The sequence below is a fragment of the Chelon labrosus genome (genome assembly GCF_963514085.1).
Source record: "Chelon labrosus genome assembly, chromosome: 24".
NCBI lineage: Eukaryota > Metazoa > Chordata > Actinopteri > Mugiliformes > Mugilidae > Chelon > Chelon labrosus.
Genome location: NC_140357.1, coordinates 2,348,492 through 2,373,669, shown reverse-complemented (window position 1 = coordinate 2,373,669; position 25,178 = coordinate 2,348,492). Strand labels below are relative to the sequence as shown.

At 44.4% G+C, this 25,178-nt stretch overlaps 2 protein-coding genes across 2 annotated transcripts in view; both read left to right on the top strand.

Moving 5' to 3' along the window:
* The first annotated feature begins 5,064 nt into the window (after positions 1-5,064).
* On the top strand, positions 5,065-10,700 carry nufip1 (nuclear FMR1 interacting protein 1). The gene is made up of 11 exons (XM_084574315.1): positions 5,065-5,968; positions 6,279-6,538; positions 8,329-8,414; positions 8,489-8,590; positions 8,670-8,732; positions 8,821-8,897; positions 8,976-9,068; positions 9,157-9,344; positions 9,431-9,577; positions 9,707-9,966; positions 10,101-10,700. Exons 2-11 carry the CDS (start codon positions 6,298-6,300, stop codon positions 10,518-10,520), a joined length of 1,677 nt encoding a protein of 558 aa, XP_084430441.1. The 5' UTR covers positions 5,065-5,968; positions 6,279-6,297; the 3' UTR covers positions 10,521-10,700.
* Positions 10,701-11,869: 1,169 nt separating this feature from the next.
* The window catches only part of LOC311509111 (cilia- and flagella-associated protein 47-like), a gene marked incomplete at its 3' end in the record, with an annotated part of 43,285 nt that continues 29,976 nt past the window's right edge, over positions 11,870-25,178 (top strand). Inside the window, 26 exon segments of the mRNA XM_084574168.1 lie at positions 11,870-12,078; positions 13,188-13,345; positions 13,420-13,535; positions 14,180-14,318; positions 14,503-14,587; positions 14,696-14,836; positions 14,949-15,128; positions 15,443-15,512; positions 16,050-16,279; positions 16,373-16,583; positions 16,698-16,911; positions 17,019-17,171; positions 17,262-17,442; positions 17,566-17,662; positions 17,925-18,141; positions 18,224-18,468; positions 18,579-18,709; positions 19,826-19,948; positions 20,032-20,163; positions 20,263-20,340; positions 21,564-21,711; positions 21,791-21,870; positions 21,985-22,180; positions 22,280-22,356; positions 22,464-22,659; positions 23,228-23,453. Coding sequence (XP_084430294.1) covers positions 11,935-12,078; positions 13,188-13,345; positions 13,420-13,535; positions 14,180-14,318; positions 14,503-14,587; positions 14,696-14,836; positions 14,949-15,128; positions 15,443-15,512; positions 16,050-16,279; positions 16,373-16,583; positions 16,698-16,911; positions 17,019-17,171; positions 17,262-17,442; positions 17,566-17,662; positions 17,925-18,141; positions 18,224-18,468; positions 18,579-18,709; positions 19,826-19,948; positions 20,032-20,163; positions 20,263-20,340; positions 21,564-21,711; positions 21,791-21,870; positions 21,985-22,180; positions 22,280-22,356; positions 22,464-22,659; positions 23,228-23,453 — 3,968 coding nt within the window. The 5' untranslated portion in view covers positions 11,870-11,934.

Below are 25,178 nucleotides of genomic sequence, written 5' to 3'. Positions count from 1 at the left end.
TACAGCTAAGCCACTGTTTGTGTAATGGATTATAAAGGCTTACGGTTCACAAAAACCATGCCCCGTGTGAGGTTCGAACTCACGGCCTTCAGATTATGAGACTGACGCGCTGCCTACTGCGCCAACGAGGCCTGCATTGGAGTGAAAACGGGGCGATTTTGTGCTGCTGTTGCTCATTCACAGCTTGTGAAAGAAAGTCTTTGCTGGCACTCCCTGTACTTCTCCAGATTCAAGAAGGAACCATACCTTTAATAAGGTAAGTCATCAAAGGTACAGGCTCAGAGAGGGCTCAGGACCATCACAGACTACAAGGAAAAGAGCTGCAGTATGGGGGAGGTGCCTGCTTCTCTACCCGAGGAGCCGAACTCCTTCTACGCACGCTTTGAAAACAACAGCCAGCCGGAATTGCTGCTGGAACAAGATGATTGCCGATTCCAGGTAACCGGTCTGATGTGTCTAAAAGTCTCAAAAAGGTTAATGCACAAAAAGCCCCTGGACCAGACAACATCCCAGGCCGTGTGCTCAAAGCTGGTGCACAGACATTTTCAACCTTCCCCTCCATCAGTCAATAGTCCCTGCATGTTTCAGTGTGAGCTGCTTAAATGACTTCCTCCCTGCCCACAACAACAGTTTGCCTACAGGCCAAACAGGTCCACGGATGATGCAATATCATTTGCATTGCACGCGGTCCTCTCTCACCTGGATCAGAGGAACACTCACGTGGGAAGGCTGTTCGCTGACTTCAGCTCTGCCTTCCTGGACAGACAACAGAAGGTCGGCAACTCCGCCTCCACCACACTGAACCTGAGCACTGGGGTCCCCCAAGGATGCGTCCTCAGCCCTCTGCTCTTTTCCCCCTACACACATGACTGCACGTCCAAGCACAGCTCCAACACCATCATCAAATTTGATGAGGACACCACCGTCATTGGCTGCATCACGGGCGGTGATGAGTCATCCTACAGAGAGGAGGTTAGAGATCTGTCATCATGGTGCACAGCCAATGACCTCCTGCTCAGCTTCAGCAAGACCAAGTAGATGATCTTTTTATTGAGTTTTCAGCTCTTTTTCCAACAGTGAAAAACAAACAAAGAACAAAAAATAGACAGAATAGAAGTAAAAAGATAGGTTGACAAAGCTGACACAGGCCATTTGTTAGCGTAAATTGGAGTGATCAGTCACACAGACTATGAGTTACACATCAACGAGTATAAAGTTCACTTCCCCCAGTATTTTGTACACTGTTCAGCCTAGTCTTAGGGAGAAGGTCAGTTTTTCCATGCGTTGTATTTCATTAACAATGGGGATCCGGTCCTTCCTCTAAGGCAGATTTGTCTGCAGCAGAATTCACACCAGGCTCTGGAGTTAGTGGTCTTAGCCTGACCCGCCCAAATGGTTCTCCAGTCATCCTCAGATATCTCCAGGCCGGACTCCCCCTCCCATTTCTGCTTAACCTGGAAAGTCGAATAGTTCTTGGAATTTTGTACTCTTTTATAAATATGTGATATTAAATGTTTACTGTCTTTAGCCTTATATGCATCGGTAAACATATTAATCAGATTAGATTCCCCATTGTCTGTTTGTTTGATTTCCTTGTTGCAGTAGTCTCTGACCTGAAAGTACCTGAACATATTGTCTCTTCCCAGTCTGTATGATTTAGAAATTTGGGTAAAGGGCTGTAGGCTGTCATTGTCAGTTATAGTGCAGTAGGCTGTTATACCACTGTGTGCCCACTGCCTGAATCGCTTATCTAAACCTAATGGTATAAACTCTGAGTCATATGCCATCCATTTCAATATTTTACCCAATTAAGACTGTAATGGTGCTTCAGATTGCATTAACTCCAAATCTTTCCATTTGGCGAAAGTAGCTTGGATTACACCAGCAAACTTGGGGTCTTAGTTGGGCAGCAATGTAACAGTCCTCCACACATGGTAGAGAAAGTTCGCCCTCATCTTTGGGTAGCTGCAGGATCTTATATTTAATTTGAGGCTTACTGTTCCAGACAAATCTTGATATCATTCTGTTCCCTAAAATCCTTTGGGGGGGAACCTCTACAGGAAGTGACTGGAATAAGTACAGAAGCTGGGGAAGGACATTCATTTTTATCGTTTCAATTCTATTAGACATGTCTAGGGGCATTGCTGTCCATCTATCTAAATCTGCTTTGATCGTCTTCATAACTGGATCGTAATTCATCTTTTATATTTTGGAATGTCTTTAGGGATCCAAATTCCCAGATATTTAATAGCAGGGGTGTCCCATTTAAAATCAAATCTGCCTTTCAAGTCAGCATTTGGTGTAAAGTTATAAGAGAGTATCTGGGTCTTATGTGTATTCAATTTATACCCAGAATATGAGCTCAGTTGAGGTGCACTTCTCTGTGGGTCAGTCAAAGTGAGCAATATGTCATCAGCAAACAGACTAACCATGCATTCATTATCTCCAATTAAAATTCCCTTAATCTCTGGGTCCTCCCTTATTGCCTGAGCTAAGGGCTCTATAAAGAGCGCAAAGAGGGCGGGGCTTAGCAGGCAGCCCTGGCGACATCCTCTTTCTAGCTTGATGGACTGTGTTAGGTGACCATTGATTCTTATTCTAGGCAGTGGGGTTTGAATAAAGTGATCTAATACATTGAACAGATTATTAAAGCCAAAATGTTGCAGTACTTGGTAAAGACAGCCCCATCCAACCGAATCAAACGCTTTCTCTGCATCTAAACTGATCAGCGTTGCACTAATATTTTCCTTGATCACATAGTCTACCACATGGAGTGTTCGTCCCATGTTGTTCTGTGTTTGTCATTTCTGAGACAATGCGCTTTATCCTTTTGGCCATAACTGAGGCAAATAATTTATAGTCCGTATTCAAAATGGATATTGGCCTATATGAACTACATTCTCCCTTGTCCTTACCTTCCTTATAGGAAATTATTGATATTACTGCCTTGCTCCAAGACTGGAGGCATCTGGCCTACCTCAAGAGCAGGGGCGCAGCTAGGGATTTTGGGCCCCATGAAAAGAATCTTTACAGGGCCCCCCAACACAGCGGCGAAAATTTTTGATGCTATTTTACATACAATTATGCATTTTAATGGTATTTTTGACTATCATTACCATATTTGTGAAAGAACAACAACATGACAGTTGAAATGTACAGTAGGGGAAGAACTGAGCACTCTGAATACAATGGAATTCATTTTGATTCATTTATTTGCTGCAACACTGATTCTTAAATTGGAAATAAACTCTTCCATGAAAAAATAGCAATTATAATCAATGGAGAGAAAAAAATCTCAGCAAAAACAAAAACACCATCAAAATACAAAATGGCCATATATGATTTCTCATCATTTAAGTAGAACTTAATATATGAAAGAACGGCAAATATATAACATTGCCGACTGAGTCAAGCTTCCTTTTGCAACCTTTCAATCACTGGTCCTTGCTCAACTTTTCTCACCAAAAGCCCAATGCCGAGCCTTCTCACGTGCAAAATCACTTATCAGGTCTTTGAAGCTGTGGCGCTGTGTGACAAACCGCCGGTGCGCAACCTGCAGCTGATCCAGTCGGACTGAACCATTTTACATAAATAAAATTTATGGCGTTGATGTTTCCAAAACAAATAAAGACATTGAAAATAAAACATTTGTGATTATATGTTAGTTAATAATTTAGTGTCATTATTTTTTCTGTATTATAATTTCATCATCATTAGGGGCCTGTCTGGGCCCCCCTCAATCATGGGCCCCTAGAATCCGTCTCCTTTACCCCCCCTTTTCTGCGCCCCAGCTCAAGAGTGTGATTAAAACATCTGAGAAGAAGTGGCGTCACCACTGGCTTGAATGTTTTATACCATTCACCAACATATCCATCTGACCCGGTGGTTTGTTGGTCGTAAGTCGAGAAACAGTACTACCCAGTTCAGAGGTTGTTATCTCAGCAGTCAGTACATTATTCTGATGTTCTCCTATAGAGGGAAGATCCAGATGTTTTAAGAACTCATCAATCACAGAGTCATCAGCTTTGTCAGGTTGGGTATTTAAGTCCTTATAGTAGGCTTCAAATGCTTGTTGAATTTCTTCTAGCTTATGGCAGACTTTGTCGTTCTTGGAGTTTCTTATTTTATGAACAGTTCTTGCTGCTTGTTGATTACATAGTCTCCAAGACAGAAGCTTCATAGCACTCGGGCCAGTTTCATAATATTTTTGTTTAGTAAAACTATTTTTTTCTTTTTTTTTTTTCTCATTTTGTTCGTCATAAGTCTATTTATTTCTTGTTTTATATATTTTAGTTGGGCCAATATTTGTTGGTCTCTTTGAGTCGAATGTTGAGATTCCAGGTTCTTCGGTTTTAACTGCAGTTCTGCTAAGTGTTTATGTTTCTCCTTTTTCCTAGTAAAGGAGTAAAATATTCTTCAGAAAGTTCTTCCCAAGTCTGTTGCAGAAGTTCCCATAAATGTGTGGCACTTGTTGGTTGCTTGGCTTTCACTCTTCTGTCCAGTTCATCCCAAACCAGCTCGATGGGGTTTAAGTCTGGAGGCTGTGCTGGCCACTCCATGTTTTCAAGCTTACCATCTTGTTCTCTTTTTCCTGAGGTAGTTCTGGCATAGCTTGGACTTGTGTTTTGGGTCATTATCTTGCTGTAGGATAAACCTCTGACCAACTAGGCGCATACCAGAGGGTATTGCATGGCGCTGCAGATTGCTTTGGTAGCCGTTTTGGTTCAGGATGCCTCTCACTCTGTACAAGTCACCGACCCTGTATCCAGCAAAACAGCCCCAGACCATCACACTTCCTCCTCCATGTTTGAAAGTTGATGCCACACATTGTGTAACCATCCTCTCGCCTACTCGACGGCGTACAAAGATCCTGCGTGATGAACCGAAGATTTGAAATTTTGATTCATCAGTCCATAATACCTTCTTCCAGGCTTCAGTAGTCCAATGGCAGTGTTTCATGGCCCAGGCGAGCCTCTTTGTCTTATTCTGACATCTTAGCAACGGCTTTCTTGCTGCGACTCGTCCTGTCAAACCTGCAGCTCCAAGTCGTCTCTTCCCAGTTGAAACTGAAACTTGCTTACTACAACCTCTATTAAGCTGTGCTTGAAGTTGTTGTCCTGTGAGCCGCCTATCGCGCAGGCCGTTCACTCTCAGAAACTTGTCCTCTGATTCAGTTGTGGCTTTGGGTCTGCCAGACCTCTTCCTGTCAGAGTTTCCCCCAGTTTCTGAATGCCTTTTGATGCAATTTCCCTGTAGGAAAGACCTACATTTTTAAGTGTTATGATGGTCTGTCTCTCTTCCATTGTTAATTGCCTTTTTCTTACCATTTTTGTAGCAACACACTACTTTCTGCAGTACAATACTGTTATTGTACTGTACATGCTCATGAGGGTCTGGTACCACAGTGTGTTCCAGCATTGCTTTTATGCAGACAGAGGGGGTTGTAAGTAACCAAGAAAAGTTGGAACACCTGTAGGAATTAGTAGCACCAGCTTTCAAGGCTGATTCAACCTTCATTGCTGCAGAACAGCTTTAAATTGTTAACCCACTTCGTGTTCCCTGAAAGAGGCCTTTTTGTATCATTCTGAAATGTACATTGTTTTTCAGATTTGGGTAACCAAACCTTTTTTTTTTTAACCTCTGGCTGTTCAGTACTTACCTTTGGACCATTTCAAGCTACTCATTGGACTTGCACGACTTGAATTGCAATAAATAACTGGACAAATTAGGGTGTTCTAAAACTTTTGACTGGTGGTGTATATTCCTTACAAACTCTGTCATTCAATAAGCTAGTATTGAGCCTCCATAGAGTATTCTTCCTTTTATTAGATGCAGTGAGAGGTATACTCCTGAATGGCCCGAGACATCTCTAACACCTATCTTGCATTCACTTACTCTGTGTCTATCTGCAGCTGAGATAAAGAAATAATCCAGTCCGGAATATTCTCTGTGGAAAGGGGAATAGCAGGTAAATTGCTTATGTGTGGGGTGTAGCTCCCTCCATATATCTATACCAAATTCCTTTAGCATTTTTCGCATGAATATTGAGTTTTGATTTCTCCTCTTGTCTAAATTTGTTGAGTCAAGTTTAGGGCTGTAAGGCTTGTCCCGTGTGAGTCTCGAACCTGCAAGCTGAGACCACGGAACTAGCATTAGCTTTGATTCGATGTATCTCCTTCCGGTTTTTCCGGAAGTGACATTATCCCATGCGAAAACACTGGCAATGTGCGCACGCTGAGGAGAAAGCTTCTTCAAACTAACTTCCCTGTGGATGTAAGGAAAGAAAAAACTGGCAGTATGAACCAACCTGGAGTGTACCCTCCGCCCGACTTCAGCTGTCCTCCTCCGAGCTCCTTCCAGCAGCAGCAGCAGCAGCCCCGCTCCAGCAGCAGCTTCCACCCCAACATGTGGACCTGGGGGGAGACGCATACCGAGCCTAGCTGGGAGTATAGCAACAGTTCGGCATGGCATCATGGACCAGAAGCAGGGTATGGTTTCCCATCAGGCCGTGGAAACTATGGAGCTAAACGTCCACACAGTGAGTAGAATATGCAGCAGATCCGCTGATGTTGGACTGACACCATGTTTAAATTATGATCGCTTTAAAGTTGCCCTCAGCATCCTCAGTCAGTTTTCAATATAGTGTTGATCTTCCAGGTTGCCTCTTTTATATCCTATAATTACGATAATACATTTCCCATAATGCACCATGCCATCCCTCATTCTTAAAGTCAATGGTTGGAGCAGACTGTATATAAAGATGGACTATGGAACAGCTCCTCAAAAGTGAAGCCAAAGAAAGTAGAGCTCCCCCTAGTGGCCAGGCCATAATCGCCACCCCCGCCATGCTAGTGGATGGGACGCCACTCAAAATTACGCTGAAGTCCTACAGATGTTTGTATCTCCAAACCTCCTCAGTTAACCTTTCCTCGATGTGTTACATCTTTATTGATACAAAACAATCAATTCGAATATTGAATTCATTTATTACTCAATAAACCAGGTCTACAGGGCCTACCTCTCAATCCCCATTTCACGTCACATCAATTGTGTCATTTGACTTTGGTCATTTACTTCCACAGCAAGCATCCTTCACCAAGCATTACTTTGACTTACACCCAGGGGCGTATTTAGTCATTTGGGGGCCCAAGGCAAGCCCAGTCATTGGGGCCCTCCACATTCTCGTACTGCACTGACAGAAGTTTTATCCTCACCTCAACACAAGGTCTTCAATGTGGGCAGCAAGCAACTAGGTCCATCACTGTCTATTTCTGAGAATCAACGCATAAGAGAGTGTTAATCTTGTACCCGGTAACAAAACGTAACTAAATGCATTTTTCACAAGTGCTGTATTTTAGTTAAATCTTGACAAAAGGTGAGTTGATAATTCAGGCTACTTTGTCCTGCTTTTGAAATCTGTTAAAATTATCTGACAGCTTAAGTTACTAGTTACATACCCGTTTTTATATGTCCCCCCTGTCCAGTGAATAATATTCATCACCAAACAAAGATTCTGAATCAACTAAAAAGTGTGAATTTGAGAAAATTCTCCTATTTCCTGAGCTAGATAAAGTCCTTAAAGTCTTTCTTGGGGATTATGTGAATCATCTCAACGCTTTTACTGTAATTGACAAGAGCATTAATCAGCATTTAATATAGTTTACCATTTTGACCGCTTTAATACTCACATCTCCACCACTTCCTCTCCTCCACGGCTGACACTGACAGCAGTGCTACCGCTGGCAAGAGCGTCTGGCTCTTGCTGTTGTCGAGCACCTAGATTCGGTGTCACTGTGAAAAACGTTGACACCTTTTGTAGTTTCGATAAAAACTGTTTTCCTCTCTCGCCTTCTCCTCTTCTCTGCTCCACTGGGATAACTCTGCTTCAAACTCAAAACCGCGGCAACAAGTTTGTTTTGGTACCGTCTTCCTGAATCAAGCCTGCACAGGCGCAGTAACATGGAATAATCCATTGCATGAGAAGGGAGGGGGGAGCAGTCAAAACGATCATGATAGATTAATAAAGGTTTCTTCGATTTAAAGCAATTATTGTTGTTTTAGTGTTAATTCTCGTGCTTAATTCTCGTGCTTAAAAATACATAAAAATCAGTTTTTAAGAGACGTTTGGGGGGCCCTGGAAATCTCGGGGGCCCCAGGCAATTGCCTGTGTTTGCCTAATGGTAAGTCCGCCCCTGCTTACACCTGTAAAGCCTGATATACAGTGCGGTTTTTGTATGCCATCCCAACTCACCTGATGTACAAATTTCCCTGAATGGGACCTTCTGAAGTGTACTGAGCCTCAAACTCTAACATCTGTGCTGTTACCAGGTCACAACTTTGGTCAGGGGTGGCATCAGGGCGGACATCCAGGTGGAGGACAGAACAGTGGACCCCCCAACCATCATGGCAAGAAGGTGCTTAGTCTGAGAGCGATTGCGTTTGTACTGAGACCGAATCTGCATACTGATCAGGGTTTACCTCCCGGCAGAAAAACAAGAAGGAGCCGGAGTACAGCCATTTCTGTGACACCTGCGACAGAGGCTTCAAAAACCAGCAGAAGTACGACGAGCATGTTTCTCAGCACGTCAAGGTATTGCGCTATATTTGAGTCGGTACGCTTCCTCGGCGTTTCTAAGATGTTGCTGACAGCCTTGAAATCTCCTCCGTAGTGTTCTGTGCCCGACTGCAGCTTCAAGGCTCACGAAAAGCTAGTTGTGATCCACTGGAAAAACGTAAGAGAAGCAGCTTGCTTATGTGTATCTGGAAGTCAAGCTCAGCGTTTCAGTTTTTTTAATATCTGTTATCTATATCCTGATGTAGAACCATGCACCAGGAGCCAAAAGAATAAAGCTAGATACACCGGAGGAGATTACGAAATGGAGAGAGGAGAGGCGCAGGTCAGTATTGAGGAAAGCTCTGGAATTTGTCGGCAACGTGTAACGCCGTTCAACCTGAGCTTTAATTTGTATTTACAGAAATTACCCAACGCTTCAGAACATCGAGAAGAAGAGAAAGGTCATGGAGGTGCGGGAGGAGACCGGAGGCGTTCTGGAAACGGCTCAGTTCGGGTAATTTATTTTCTCAACATCGAATGAGTTCACTTGCACTCACTCTGAGGTGGATCTCACTGAAATCCAAACTTTGACATGATCTCAGACGAATGCGAGGAAGAGGAAGGGGCCGAGGCCGAGGCAGAGGCCGCGGGGGGAATAATACGTGGTTCAATGGGCGACCCCAGCAAGGCCGCCAGCCAACGGACGACGGTGCTACGGGGAAACCCAAGCCCCCCGGCCACCCCTGCAAGGTCGGGGATCCTCTGGGAGCGCTGGCCAGCAGTGACCATGGTGAGTGAAGCATTGGTGGCGTACTGGGTGGTCATATCAAGTCATACTCCGGTTTGTTGGAAATAGTCTGCATTTGATGCTTCCAGACTCTGACAGAGAGGACCCAGCTCCTGAGCCAACGGCCAGCGTCCTGGTTGTGCCCCCTAAACAGATGAGCTCGGCTCTGGGCTCCCTAGTGGCAAACTATGGGTCCATGAGTGAAAGTGATAGTGAAAGCGATGAGGGACCAGAGGGTGAGTAAAATATTTTAAGGATTCAAATTTTCCGGTTATTCCAGTTCCGTGGCCTCGGATAACAAATCAACCAGCAGAAGTTCACCCACAAAAATCTCTGTTACTTTATTACGTCTCCTTGTGTTTCAGCCTCCCCCATTCAGAGGGCCAAAGACGTCGTGCGAGAAAACCAGGCCATCCTGGGCAGAACGCCACCAAGCTGTCAGGACAGAGGGCCGCTCAGAAGCACGGAGACCTCCTCGCGTGGTACCGAGACTCACGTCGTCCCCCAGCCTGACTCTGATCCTCACAGAAGCAGAGGTAGAAGAGGGAGAAGGGGAGGCAGGGGAGGAAGGGGAGGCAGACACCAGGATACGCCGCAGGCACGCCGGGCCACTTTACTTGAGATGGTAAGGAGTCATTTGAGATGACACAGTCATACCAGTCTTACCGGTCTAGTTTATTAGTCTGGTAACAAAAGATGTAATTGTAAATTCTTAATGTTCCAGCTGTTGATGAGCTTTTTTCTTTCTTTCCCTTTTAGTTACTGGCCTCAGATATCCGCCACGAGAGGAACGTCCTCCTCCAGTGCGTACGCTATGTCGTCCGAAACCATTTCTTCGGCCTGGAGAGCAGAAGTCAGAACCAGGAGGGGACCGCAGACGTGCAAGCTATCACCAGGGTAGAGCGCGAAAGGAGGCAGGAAGCCAGGGCTGCATCCCAGCCTGCCTCTCCGGGCGGCGGAGAGAGCGGCGCACCCATCCCAGGCGCCGGTTGCCTGGAGGCTTCAAAAACAAATAAAGTTGTTGCAGCTGACCACTCGTCTTCAGGAAAATGTGACGATCTTTCTGTTGACTCGATCCAAATTACCCACTGTGATGATTTAACCGTCACAGATAACGTCAAATCTGCTTCTAGTATGTATGATGATGAAATATGGGAGAGCCCTGGTGATGTTTTGTGAAAACATAGGAAACAATTTTTTTGTTGTAAATCAAAAAGACTGAGACATTTATGTCGTGTAAATCAGTGTTAAATACGTCTGTCCACAGATTATTATTTTTTTTTTTTGAGTTTATTTTTTGATGTGATCTGTGGAACAGTGATGTCTTCTTGTTTTCTTGTAAAATAAACCACATCATTTATATTGGTAATTACAAATTGGTACATTAATCATTATTTGCTTCAACATTTGTGTGCTGGCAATGTGCAGAAAAAAATGGTATTAATAAGAATAATAATATATTATTAACAGGTTAATGGATATGTATGTATGTCTATAGAGAGGCGAAGTCCCGCCCCCTACTTCCGGGTTATGGGACCTATCTTTCGAAAAAATATGAACGGCAGTCTATGGAGAGATCATAATTATTTTTTGGTCCCGATCGAATTGTGGCATGAATTTCACATATGATGTGTGTGAATTTAAAAGATAATTTTTCACGTCAAGAGATAAATTATTTGACGTAAATAAGCTGAACAACATTAGGTTTTGTATGAGATCGCTTAGTGAACTACATCTCTCTAGAGATCCCTAGAGAACTATGGCTGTCTCCTTGTTGAGCTTTACCGTCTTCTTCCAGGACGCAGGCAGAAGCATCAAACGAGGTGAAAATCATTATAAATCGGGTCATGTCGAGAGCTGTAGTTACACCAAGGGAGTTTTGGTCGGTTCTGTACGCGCCAGCATGCGGGACTTGTAGTTCGTTTAATTACGTATTTTCCATAGCGTTTTACTTAACTATCTTGCGACAAACTGTGACATTCTTGACATATAAAATCTTTTTTTATTCTGAAAAACAACATATGTATAATCCAAGGCACAAGTCGATCGGGACCAGAAAATAATTTATCTTTCGCCATAGACTGCCGTTCATATTTTTTCGAAAGATAGGTCCCATAACCCAGAAGTAGAGGGGGCGGGACTTCGGCTCTCTATTGTTTTGTAAAAAAAAAACAAAAAAAAAACAATGAAAGTGTGGCTCATTATGGGGTTAAAACAGTCTCGTAATGTTTCATACTTAAGATAATCCTTTAAAATAATCCTGTAATTTATCCGGTTCCTCTTCTTCTCTGACTTTAAAAGGATAGTTAGTTTTCCTGTTAGACGAGCAACTCGCATCAAACCAGACTGTGCTGCACAGCCATGCTGCACAGCGACAGCCGCCGCTCCGCCCACCCGGGCTACCCAAGATCCTAAAACGAGCACCAACCACCCCAGAGCCGTTGCCCAGCAACCAGCACCTGTCAAGTCTCCGTGTTTGGGTAGCAACGGTAAAAGTTGACTATCGGTATGCAAGAAGACGGGAGTTGGGGAGGCTTGTGAGACGTAGAAGTAAAATAAATTAAAGTAAAATTAAATAAAAAAAAGTTGCATCATGTCTGGGAGCCGTGTTCGAGTTGACCCCCCGTTTGTTGAGTTCGGCGACGTGAAAGTCGGCCAGGTTTACAGGATATCGGTCACGGCAACAAATGTTGGGAAAACCTCGAGGAAAATATCAATTGAGAAGCCCACGTCGAAGGTAAGCTGTTGTATTTTAATATATAAAAACAATAATTGAAATAAATAAATAAATAAATAAACCGGAAGAAGCGTTAAGAACGTCAATTTAGCCAAACTGTCAATTAGTTAGCTAACACACTTCATTAGCATATTTATCTAACGTTTGCTAATTTAAGTTTGCTAACTTTAGCTTGTCTACATAAATAACGGACTTTTTATGGCAGAAAAAATTGTAACATGTTGCTTATATTTAAAAAATATATAATATATATATTGTCTATCATAAAATATATATTTGTTGGCCTTTCCATATTTTTAATAGCATGTAGTCTAGCATGTAGATGCTAAATTGCTAAATAGTGAACAATGTTCTTGTATGTTTCAGTTAAAATAAAAGCTACAAATTACGGAAGCATATTGCTGCCACACTGTAGAAAAAAAAAGGCTCAATATTATGTAATTACATGAAAGTTTCTTGTTATAACATGATATTTTTCACGTTTTAACATGATAAGTATCACGTTATTACATGAAATTATCATGTTATTTCATGAAATTATCACGTTATTTCATGATAATGATATTTTCATGTTATAACGTGAAAATATCATGTTATTTCAAGATAAAATATTTTCACGTTTTTACATGAAATTATCACGTTATAACATGAAAATATCATTATCATGAAATAACGTGATAATTTCATGTAATAACGTGATAATTTCATGAAATAACGTGATACTTATCTTGTTAAAACGTGAAAAATATCATGTTATAACAAGAAACTTTCATGTAATTACATAATATTGAGCCTTTTTTTTTTTTCTACAGTGTGGCAGCAATACTCTTCCGTAATAAATAAAAGATTTGCTGTGTGTTATTATTTTTTCAACTAGTTTTGTTTCCTCTTTTTTTTTTTTTTTTGCCCAATTTCTCGCTTGAGAATTACGATTCTGCATCAATGATCATGAATGTAAAAATTTGGACAGCACATTCAGGGGGATGTTGCTGGACACCGTGGAGAGACCCATTCACAAAAAAATTTGAGCACATTCTGATGTATTGGATCTGCTTATGGTGCACATCTGACTCTCCTTGCTTTCTCTTCTGTCTCTCATTCTTCTACAGTTGTTCCGGTTCACATCATCTAACCCGGCCCTGGTCGTGGCTCCCGGCCTTTCTGTGAGCGGCTGGCTGGAGTTCACCCCAGAGGAAGAGGAGGAGGTCAGAGACCATCTCCTGGTCCACGTCGATGATGTGGAGATCACGAAAATCCCACTGCGAGGGTGAGCATGCTCGACGTATAGATGTTGTTCACACGCGCTTCTCTGCAACTAACCCACTCCCTCTTTTGGTTTAGGCTCCCCAGAGCTTGTTCCCTTGTCATGGAGTCAGTATTAGACTTTGGCTGTGTTGTCGCCAGCAGTCAGGTGATCAGCAAACAGCATCCTATAACTAACCATGGTTCAGCGCCAGGTAAATCAAGCAATATTGTTTTTGGAGTGGGTGTTATTAATTTCACACAGCAGCTAAGCCCCTTTACTGGCTTTGAAATCATTAATGTGGAACAAAAAAATATATATATGTGGACGATACACAGATTGCCCATTCAAGATTTTAGTAGTTCAATGTAGAAACTGTCTAAAACTGTTTTGAACAGAAAGAACTACAATATTTAGAAGCTCTCTTACAAAAACAAACACAAGCAGACTTACAAGACGACATGCAACCGTGACGGGGCAGAAATCGGATTCTTGCGAAATCTTGATTCTTGCGTTGATATTCTGCAAATTCATCGAGACGTGTGTTTAAGAGAGCTCACCCACGCCCCTTTCTACATTGAAATACTCAATCTTTTAAAAATATAATATTTATAGATGATTTATAATGCCATGTGTCCTTCTGAATCTGTATATATTTAGGTTCTATTCATCATGATGGACTGATATAATGTCTGCACACATTACTTCATACCGCTACTAAGTTTTACCGTTCATTATTGAAGTAATATAAAAATCTTAAGCCGTGTTTTTTGTTGTGCTAGGATCTAATTATGCATGAGGGACTATTGAGTAAATGCATCCTACGATAATACTTGTGTGTGATGGTTTTCGTTGAAGGTCTGTTCCAAGTCCAGTACAGTGGAGACTCCTCTCTCCGCCTTTCACCCTCTGCTGGAGTCATTGCGGCAGGCGCCACCCAGTGGCTGAAAGCGGAACTACGCACAGACAGACCCAGGCAGATTGAAGAGAAGGCTCTGTATGACAGATTTTATAACAATGCTTCTGTGAACAAGTGATAGCGTGCACTGAAGGAACTGGACACTATATATCAAGTCGTACATTTTCTTACTCTTTTCTATATTTTCTTAAAGAATTTAATGTTTTGTTATTTGCAAAATAGCGACTGTAATGTGTTGTGGGTTTACACTCGTCTGTCTCAGGGTGAAGCTCCAGAATCGGTCCGCTGTAGTTCTCAGTGTCAGGGCTGAGCTCGTGGACCAGCAGCTCCAGGTGTTTGATCTGCAGGTAGGTCTACAGTTACAATGTAGACAGTGCCTTATGTGGCGCTTTGCATTGTTCAAGCAGAACTCAAGCATTTCTGTCTTAAAAACACAAAGCTCTACCATTTTACAGGGGAATCCGCTGTCCTGTCTGTGCTTTGGACCTGTCTACTTTGGGACATCCCGCGTGGAGAGGGTCGTCCTGAGAAACAATTCGCCCCAGGCATGTGACTGGGTCTGCCTGCTCCAGGATTCCGCTGCTGGTACTGAGGTGGTGAGTGATACCTGCAGGAAGGTTTAGCTTCCCGTTTGCACATCAGCTTTGTGATAGGCAAGGAGGCACTGAACAATAATAAAAAAAAAGCTTTATTGTGATTGTTGTGTAGGGAACAGACCTCCAGAAGAGCACAGACGCTGCCCTGCTGGAGAGAGCGGAGAAATGTAGCCCAGCACCTTGCGACGCCACTCAGGTCTTAGTCTGTGTCCCTAAACAGGGTCGACTGGGTCCGTACGACAAAACTGCTGTGACACTACGCTTCAGCCCCATCTGCAAGAGGTACACTGTCTGTGAATGTGCTGGGAAAACTATGAAAGTACATTTCAGGATTTCATATCTTAAAGTCCTAAACACTGATACTAACGTAATAGTGGCATAAATGTTGTACTATAAAATATGATGCTTTAAATAGAATAAAGATAGATTTTTGAGAAATAAAGAAAAGTTGGAACTCCCCGTCGGGGAATCGAACCCCGGTCTCCCGCGTGACAGGCGGGGATACTTACCACTATACTAACGAGGAGCTGGTGTCAGCAGTTCAATAATAGCGTTTTTGAAATCTCTTTCAGTATGGCTAAAAAGAGGACACGTGATTACTCAGAACGCCAAGATTACTGCCTTTTCCTGCTGTTTCAGACTGTGCGGAGCAAACATGGCTTCACAAACCATAATGGTACAACACACACACACACATTTTGCAATGGATAAACGCCCTGAGGCCTAGACGGCCGGAGAACTGTTTAGCTAAACGGCCCTAAACGGATTCCCATTCATTGTCTATGGTAGTGCTAAACCACTACGGATGTAATATACTTTTGACCACTGTGATATTGTGGCGCTGTTCTACGTTTTTTTTAAAAAGACGTCCCCATGATTGTGAGGAGGATCATCATACACTTGGAATTGTATACAAATATCAGAATTCATCTATTACTATATTTGACTAGAAATGTCTATTTTTAATAACCTAATCTCTAAAACTTCATTTAGAAAATCTTGCATACTTGCAACAATCATGTTAAGAGACTACAGGCTTTTATTTAGAAAGTATTATCTACAACTAGTCCCTCTCTTGGGGATTTGTAGCTTTTTGTCACAATCCAGGCTACTATATAGCTTCTTAAAAACTTTTATTTTTAAAGTCTTTTTGTCTGTTGCAGTTTTGTTGAAAGGACCTTGTCGATAGTTTCCCTTTTCTGCGTGTCTTCAGCTGACAGCAGCGTGGAGCTGGCGGTGACAGGCTCTGGGCTCTCTGTGTCTTTGGCGCCCAGTCCCTCTGACAGATTCGATTTCCTCAGCTGTGTGAAAGGCCAGCGCGTGGACCTTCTCTGCGTGCTCCAGAACCTCTGCCCTCAGCTTCCCGCCAGCTTCCGCTTCCGCAAAACAGCACACTTCGCCGCTGAGCCCTCCGCGGGCTCCATCGCTCCTGGCCAATGCCAGGTGGTGATGATGACTGATTCAGTTGTTTAATTATAAAACCATGCAGTGCAGTAATATGATGTTCTGTCTGCTGTTTTTTTTTTTTTTTTCCAGGATGTAGTTTTATCTTTCAGTGCACGGCAGCAAGGGAGCTTCCAGGTGTGTCAGAAGCTAGATGTCTTAGGTCATGTTGTTTGCCAGAGAGATGACAACACTACAGAGGACAGTACTGAACTGGAGCTTTGCAGCTTCCACACCATCACCCTGCACTTATCTGCTGTCTGCTTGGCTGAGATGACACAGCCCCTCCCTGAACTAAATCATGGTGAGCATTAAAAAAGATTGCCATTCATAATGCATCTCGTGTGCTTCCTTAAATTCCAAGCCTTTAGATCCTGCTGCACTAAATGAATTGGCTTATTGTACGCCCCTGCGGCAGGGACCCAAGCTTTCGGGTCATGGCCTCGCGTCAGGTGCAGCGACCTGGCTCGCAGTCGCGAAATAGCACCCGCTGCCGTCCTCAGCGCCGACAAAACCCGGCTGCACAGACATCGCAGGGAGAGGAGTGAAGACGCAGGGGAGGACGAGTTCCTGGCCTTTCCCGACGACCGGCCGGCTAGCATCAGGCCCGCCTCACCGCACAGACAGTACAGGTAAGGGTCAGACCATCACGCTTTCCCAGGCTCAGTGCAGATTCTTAGATGTCACTGGGTGGGAGGCTTGATGGAAGGAAATTTGTTCTTGTCTTTGTGTTTCTTAGGACCATCTTTACTGGCGCACCCCGCTATCGATACATGGACGCCAGCTATGCTTTCACTGCGGAAGAGGAGGAGCAGAGACGGCGGCACCGGCAGAATTACGCAGACTTCATCAGACGTCTAAGACAAACGCGCGTCCAGAAGATCAAGGAGCGGTGGGCTTTTTAAGGAACATCATAACTTTTGTTCAGTTTTGTGCTGGGTTGTTTGATTACACTTCGTCTCGTGTTGATTGTGGCTTTTAGACAGCAAGGAAACGTGGAGAATGAAGTGGACATTGGAATTATTCCTTCCCAAGGCCTTGTTCCCCCTGCACTCAGCCTTCGTGACCTGGAGAGCTCTAAGATCTCTGAGACTAAGCCAAACTACAAGCGTGGTTCCCTAGAAACCAAACAGAGCTGTCCTCAAGATGAAATTTCTAGCCAGGTGAAATCAAAGTGTATTAATTCATTTCAGTAGTCATAGTAATACATATTTACATTTGACATTTCAGTGGAAAAGTTGAGAAGAACGTAAATTTGTCTGCTGCTGTATTTATTTTCTTTACAGGTTTCAAAGGCAATGCATGCAGTTCCCTGTACCAGCCAGGAGGTGGCAGACTGTAACAGGGCTCTGACAGCTATGGAGCTCTACCAGGTTGATATAGGTTGGACTTTTTTTTTAATTTTTATTATTTTATTCATCCTTTGAGTGTACAAATGGTATCAAGGACCTTAAATTGAGTTAATTTGGAGCTCTTGATAAATATTGTCTCTTTTTCTAGCATAGTAATGTAGGAGAGAATGTGGAATTCCCTGTTCCTTAAATACCATTGATAAAAACTCCTGGATACCTCATGGAGCACTGTATTTTTTCTTATATCCTCTGATAAAAATGATCAATAATTCATTCATCTCTTTCCTCATTAGGTCCCTTGTCGGTGGACTTTGGCAACGTGTGCGTGCACTCGGTGTGTGTTCAGAAGCTGGAGCTGGCCAACCGTCTGCCGGTGCCCGTGTGGGTGCAGGTGGAGGCGGACTGCCCCGAGCTGCAGGGCTCCTCGCCCCTCTCCCACGTCCTGCCGCCCCGCTCTCACGCCACCTTACCCCTGACGTTTCAGAGCACCAAGCTCGGCCCCTTCTACAGGTTGGTGGAGGAAGCGTCTGAACATTTCATTGCGTTTGATTCTGCTTCGAATGCAACACGGATATATTTTCTTTCCCCGCAGACCCGTGTCCTACTCTATAAACCAGCAACACCTTGGTCAGATTCTGGTCCGGGCCCAGGTCATCTCCTTGGCGCTGGAAATGTCCACCAACCTGCTGGTGCTCCACCCAGACCCTAATCTGCTGGCCGCGTCGGGATACAGGAGCTCAGTAACCCTTAGAAACCCCTGTAACCACGCCGCTGAATTCACGTGGCAACCGGTTGTCACGGAGCGAGGCATCCTGTTCTCTGTTCGGCCAGCAACAGGTGCTACAAGTGCAGCTCACTTTTAGTGTCTCAGAGCGAATTAAACATCTTGAGTGAAAATTTATTTGGATTAGAACTGATAGAGCAAATCTACTGCCAAATCTGTCCAGGTGTGGTGGAGCCGTACGCAGAATTAGACTGTGAGGTGGTGTGGCATCCTTCGTTCTCCTCCCCTTCAGAAGGAGACTTTGACCTCTGCGTCCAAGATGGCAACTCGCAACGTCTGCACTGTGTCGCCAAGGTTTGTCTCTTAATACTCCTCGTCTCTGGGTAACTTCAAATCAAACTCCAGCAACTTTCCGTCCAAGACGTTTAAAAACTTTTCGAATCTGAAGTCAGACACCCTTGGGGGTCAGCTGCGGGTGGGGGGGTGTTAGATTCGAGTCGAACCGCCGCTGGTGCGTTTCGGCAAATACCGCCACTGTCTGAATTTGGACGAGTCATTTGAGATTCAACTTTCATCTCGTCAACAGTGCTTATGCATTTGGATGACAAGCGAGCCTCACAGTTTCATTCAGTTGGATAAATAGCACTTAAAGTGTCAAGATAAAAGGGTGTAAAAGGATTTTTTTTTTTTTTCTGGCTCAAAAGTGTTAATTGAGGCAATAAATCTGTCATGACATGACTGCATGAGCGGGGACGAGAGAGAGAGAGAGAGAGAGAGAGAGGGGGTTGGTGTGCAGGCAAAAACAACAATGATGTCCGGTTGCCCCCCAGTAATCAGCGCCACATGAATTGGTAGCATATCGTGGCCTGATTAATTGAAAATGGCACACAGATACACGCTCAGCTCACCGAAATGTGAACACATTCAGCTGTCGAACGCAACTCTCGACAACTGCCGGCTCAGATTCACCGAAGCTACGTTTGATTAGCAGCAAAGTATGAAGCTCTTCCCCCGGCGGTCTTGAGGCGTCGATAAAAGCCTTTAAACTCGCTCCCGCAACATGTGAGGGATGGAAATTGTAGTTGAAAGCTCGTGAACCGTGCGTTCTGGGGGATCGTTGAGGTTGCTCGGGAAAAAAAAACAAAAAAAAACACCCGTCGTAAACTACATATCAACAATTATACGAGGCCGAATCCGTCAAAGAAGCGGATATGGATTTCTGCTCTTGACAGCAGCCTCGGTGGACCAGCGAACAATCCAGCAACAAGAACTGTCTGATCAATGGAAAACTCTTTGGCCCTCGCGGTTCTTTTACCATTGTTAATATTATTCTTTTTACTGAGCTGTGATCACTCTCCAAATACATCTCCTGTCAAAATCAATTTGTATCACCCGTACTTGGACTAACAAGACTAAAGTCAGACAAGTTGGTTATGATATAAATGTAGAAGTTTAAATATACTGTTTCAGGTTGGAGCCACCAGTGTCCAGCTGGCAGACAAGCACGTCGTATTTGCATCAGTGCCCCTCAACGTGCCTTCTACCAGGACTGCAGTCCTACACAACGCCGGGCAGAACCACGCCTACTACCAGGTGCTCGCACATAGTCCACACAGCGCGCAAAGGCAAGAAAAGCAGCCAGTCTCTTCACGTCTCTGTCCGTCCGTCTGGTGCAGGTTCTGGACGCGTGCCCTCTGCCGGGCATGGCGGTGAGTCCTTGCGAGGGCGTGGTGCCAAGCAGGGGCCAGGCCGCGATCAAGATCCACTTCAACCCAGACTGCGTCGTGAAGTTTGACGCCAGAGTCGAGGTTAGAGAGAGAGAGAGAGAAAAAGAGAGGGTTCTTTATTTTCATGTTGCGCGTGTGTGTGGAAGAACTCCCAAAACACAGCGTGCTTGTGCATTACAGATAGCTCTGAGGAACATGAAGTCCACTGAGCTCAGAGTGGGCGGATCAGTGGAGCCTCCAAATGTGGACATCAGCGTGGTGAGTGTTGTTCTTTTGATGAATTACGAACCACAGGGAAAAAAAAAAAAAAACACGAGAGAAAAGGTCCTGCAAAAGTTTGGCAGGATTTCTTCTATGCATAACTATTTTTTAAAAAAGGCACAACGTTAAGGATGAAACATTCTTTTGAACATTTAAAGCAGACCTTAGTTAGCTTGTTTAAGCTTCTGGGTAGGGCTAGGTGATGCTCATTTCAGATCTTTATAAACACTCTTATAAACTTGTCCTAACAGTCAACAGCTATAGGTTTCTGCGCTAGCTCGTTCCTGTGAACCTTAAAAACCACTTGAACCACAATTCAAGTGGTTTTTAAGGTTCACAGGAACTATGGAGCTCAAGTTGAAGTCTGGAAGACCTAGAAAACATTTTGAGAGAATCGCTACTAGGAGTACAAAGAATTTCTGTCTTTTTTTAGCAAGAGACAAAATGCAAATTAGCTTTTTAGCTTTTAGCATCTGTGGCTCAGTGGGTAGAGCGGGTTATACACAAACCAGAGGGTTAGCAGTTCGATGTTAAAGCAGGGGTGTCAAACTCGTTTTAGTTCAGGAGCCACACACAGCTCAGTTTGATCTCAAGGGGGGCCGGACCAGTAACCACATTTAATGAACAACTGGACATTTCTCAAGAAAAAGTGCAATTTCTGTTTAGTTCTAGGTCTCAGTTTTGTGTTATGGCCACAACTCTTTGTAAAACCCTCGGAAAAGCAGTTACTTTTATTGGAAAAATTGCAGTAAATGTCTTCAGTGTCATTTTTCCCCTTTGCAAATTCATCCCGCGGGCCGGATTGGACCCTTTGGCTGGCCACTATTTAGTCCCCGGGCCTTATGTTTCTCTGGCGTGTTTACTGGGATTTTATTGTAGTTGACAGTTTTAATTGCACGTCAGGACTGAGTGATTGCAGTCTTTCATATTTACTATTGTCAGTCTATATCTGGCTCTGCAGCGCACACACACAATCAGTATAAAGAACCATTCGTTCATCGCACTGATTGCTCTTTGTGCGAAGGATCTGTTTGTAAGGGCCGCGATGATTGTGGTGATGTCGCGTAACCCAAGGGCACTTGACACGAACAAACCCAAAACAAGCGCAGACTTATGTCTAGATTTCAAAAGATAAACGGAACCACTGTGAAACGAGGGGAGACGCACGTGCAGATATCCATCTTTGAGGTTTGTTTTAATCCCTCCCTCTCTCTTTTCAGTCCCATTTTCAGTTCCACGGCGTCCATGCCGGCTCCCGGCGGCTGATGCCGTTCGCTCTGACGAACCGCTTGTCGGCCGCCGCCCGGGTCGCCTTCGACCTGTCGGAGCACAAAGACTTCTCTGTGCGGCTCCCTCAGCCCTCAGCGAGTATGCATTCACGCACAAACAGTACGGCGTCATTGTGTTACAAGTGCTTTTGTGATCGTTTCTGTGCGTTTTTGGGCAGAGAGGGAGTCAGGTTTGAGTGTCGTGGAGATTCAGGCCCAGCAGACGGTGGACTGCTCGCTAATCTTCTCCCCCAGCCAGGTAAGACTTGAACACACATCCTCACGCAGTCCTGACTTAGGGCTTAACTATTTGCAAGTGGCCGCTTTATAAAAAAAGAGGAAGGAAGACAATGATTGACATGTCCTCCTGCAGATGGCCAGCTATTGCTTTGACCTGCCACTGATGGTGAATGGAGTGAGATGGCCCACTTCTTCTCTACATCCTTTCCCCACCCCGTCCTCCTCGTCCACCTCCTCCTCCACCTCATCTAGCAGCAGGAAGCACATGGTCAAAACTTTTTCCCGCTCTTCCTCGATCACGCAGCGGTCGCCGTGCGTTCAGGCCACAGGTGGGGGTCATCAGTGTGAAGTTAGAGTTGCGTTTTAGAGTTATTTCTCAGCCAGGTTCATGCGGTTTCCTTACTTTGCTGTGTTTAAAATGTATTCAGTGCTCTGCGCCCCGGTGGAAATGTCGCCCTCGAGCTTAGAGTTCCGCGTGAAGGCACAGTTTGAGAATTATACAAAGGTACGGTTTCATTTTTACATCAGTGCTACTGAATGCCTGCCAAGTATAATGACGCCACTTTCCCTTTTTCAATGCCCGTTTTCTGTTTCCACCTCTCGCTTCCCCAGAAAGTTGAGCTGAAAGCAGTGAGCGAGGAGAGCGTGTGCTGGCGTGGCGCCACCTCGGGCCGCGTGGACTGGTGGTTTGACTGCAGCGCAATAGCAGAGTCCGAGCTATGTACGGTGTCGCCGTCGCGCGGCAGTCTGGGGCCCGGCCGGTCCGTCTCCTCGGCGATCAGCGTCAGGGCCGACGCCGTCAGAACAGGTGACGGAGCCGATTGGAAACCCACCCGGTGATGGACGCGTTTCGTCCTGCCCCACATCGCATCGTCGCAGTTTATATCACTTGACCCCTTTCTCGCTCACTCACACGGACACGCACGTCGAGGGAGCAGGATAATGCCCGACATATGTCACAGCTTAATAGTGCGTGTCATCCTTCACAATATAATTTCACTGGAGCTAAAACTAAGATAAAGTAAAGCAATCGACATCTAACTCAGTGAAGAAAAAAAAAAATGTACTCATGCGGCTTTAGACCATTAAATCATGCATCCTTAATGTTTAGCGATGGGCCGTAAATCAGGAATTATGCTTCACCCGGGGACACGTCCTCTTAATAAGACAACGCTTAATCAAGTCAAGCTGAGAGGCACCAAAAACTGGCCAGTGTAGTGCAGTCATTTAGTCTGTGTGAAGTCCCTTATGCTTCCACTATCAACCTCCACTGCCACTGAAAACTTGTTCAAAAGATATTCACAGGGTGTATGTGCATGGGCAGCTATGGATGAAATATAAATCCACATTTTTCCAATGGACATTCTCTCTCCTAGGGTGTGGAAGAGTGACCAAACTGTCCATCCCTCTTTACCTTGGACACAAGGGAGGGGAGTGGACAGAAGGAGAGGAGAGACTCCAGCCCTACAGAGAACTCTCAGTCATCATTACTTCTCGGCATCCCAGTATCACTATCCACCCTCCTCAGATTCTTCTTACCCCAGCACCCCTGGAAAGAGATTCAGCCACAACGCTCACTTTGTTGGCAGTTGGATACCCAAGGTTGGTTCACAGTGATGTGTGCGCACAAACACACACACTTAAGCCTGGGACACACACACAAGTTTCACAGTCTTTACAGATTTTGAAAAGACTAATAGGTGGTTTAGGCTTCTGTAGCTGCGGGGACAGCCCAGACCGTAGCTGACCTGCATTACACGTCACAGCCACAGACCGCAAGAGCTGTGATTGGTCCACTTGGCAGTAGCGCGTTTACACTTTAGTATTTCTGGTTACTTCTCCATCTCCTCAGTTTTCAAATTGATTCTTTTGGATCAACACAGATGGAACACATCGAGGAAAGGTTAACTGAGGAGGTTCAGAGATACAAACTTTGGTATGACTCGTCTTCAGCGAAATTTTGACCAGATTTCAGCGAAAGTTTCAGTCGCTATTGATGAAAATGAAACAGGAAGTGGAAAGTGAAGCAGTAAGTAGAAACAAATGTCAACCCGACTCGCAAATGAGACACAGCGCCGACTAGTTGGGTGGCGTTTTTACAGAGCGAGCCAGACTGATGAGCGCAGAAGTATAAATGGCTCGCACTGGCGTAGGCTACATGCGTAGAGTACGCCGTCTATGTCCTGCAGCACCTTAAATGAGCCTTAAGAGTACACACTAACTGACTGGCTTCAGCAGATATAATGACTTGACTTGGGATCACACACTTAACTGCGCCTGATTAGGGATCTCGGACTACATGTTTTGTCTCTAAAGCCAACTGAACGCACCAAACTGTCGTGCAAACTCTCACGAGGGCGACAGTTGTGGTATGCACTGCACCCAACATTATATAGGAACACTTGCTCCTGCCACAAGTCGCTCAATCTTATCTTTTTCACTGGCTGTTGGAAATACGCGTTTGCAGTAACGGGTCAGTAATCACTTTACACTACCCAATTGCGTCCAGTTTCAGATAAAAAAATAAATAATAATTGACTGTGACTGAGGTTGTGCTGGGTCTGTTACCCTCACACACTAACAGATTTTTTCATGCAGACTGCTCCCAACTGGTGCACCCCACTGGGAATCATGGGTAAAATCAGGTCAACTCCAAAAGGTTCATATCAAGCCCAAGATGTTGGGTAGGAATTATAGTGTTGAATTATAGTAGTATTTTATTATTATTTTTTTTTTAACATGGAGTTACAGAATGCTTCAGAAAATTGCTAAAATGCAATAAAGGCAAAACAAAATAAAACACAGAGGAGTGATTTAACGTAGACGAGTGTTCTGAGTTGTGAGGTGGGACCCAGATGCAAGGACGTAAAGGGAAATCGGGAACAAAAAGCAGTTGTAAAACACAAACCTGAAAACCAAAAGCAAGACAAGAACTCAGAAACAAAAGGGAACATACAGAGAGAGGCGACGTCACTGACGACTGGACAGAAGACAAACGGGAAAGACGGGACTATAAGTGCACCCGTGGGCAGAGGGGTTGACGAGACACAGGTGAAACGAATGAGAGCAATCAAGACCAGGTGAAACCAATCCAACAATCAAAATGCAGGACGTACAGCGAGACAAGAAACACCAGGAAAATATTCAACGCTCGAAACCACGAGTGATTTAAAAGTGCCCCACTTTAGGCTGCTTCGACACAGAGACAACGGCTCTGTGATCACAGACATAACTGTCAGCTTTTTGGCCGGGCTGAGCAATAACCAAGATAGATTTTTATTGCATTTACATTTTTCCAGCTTGTGGCAGTTTACCATCTGTGTTGTG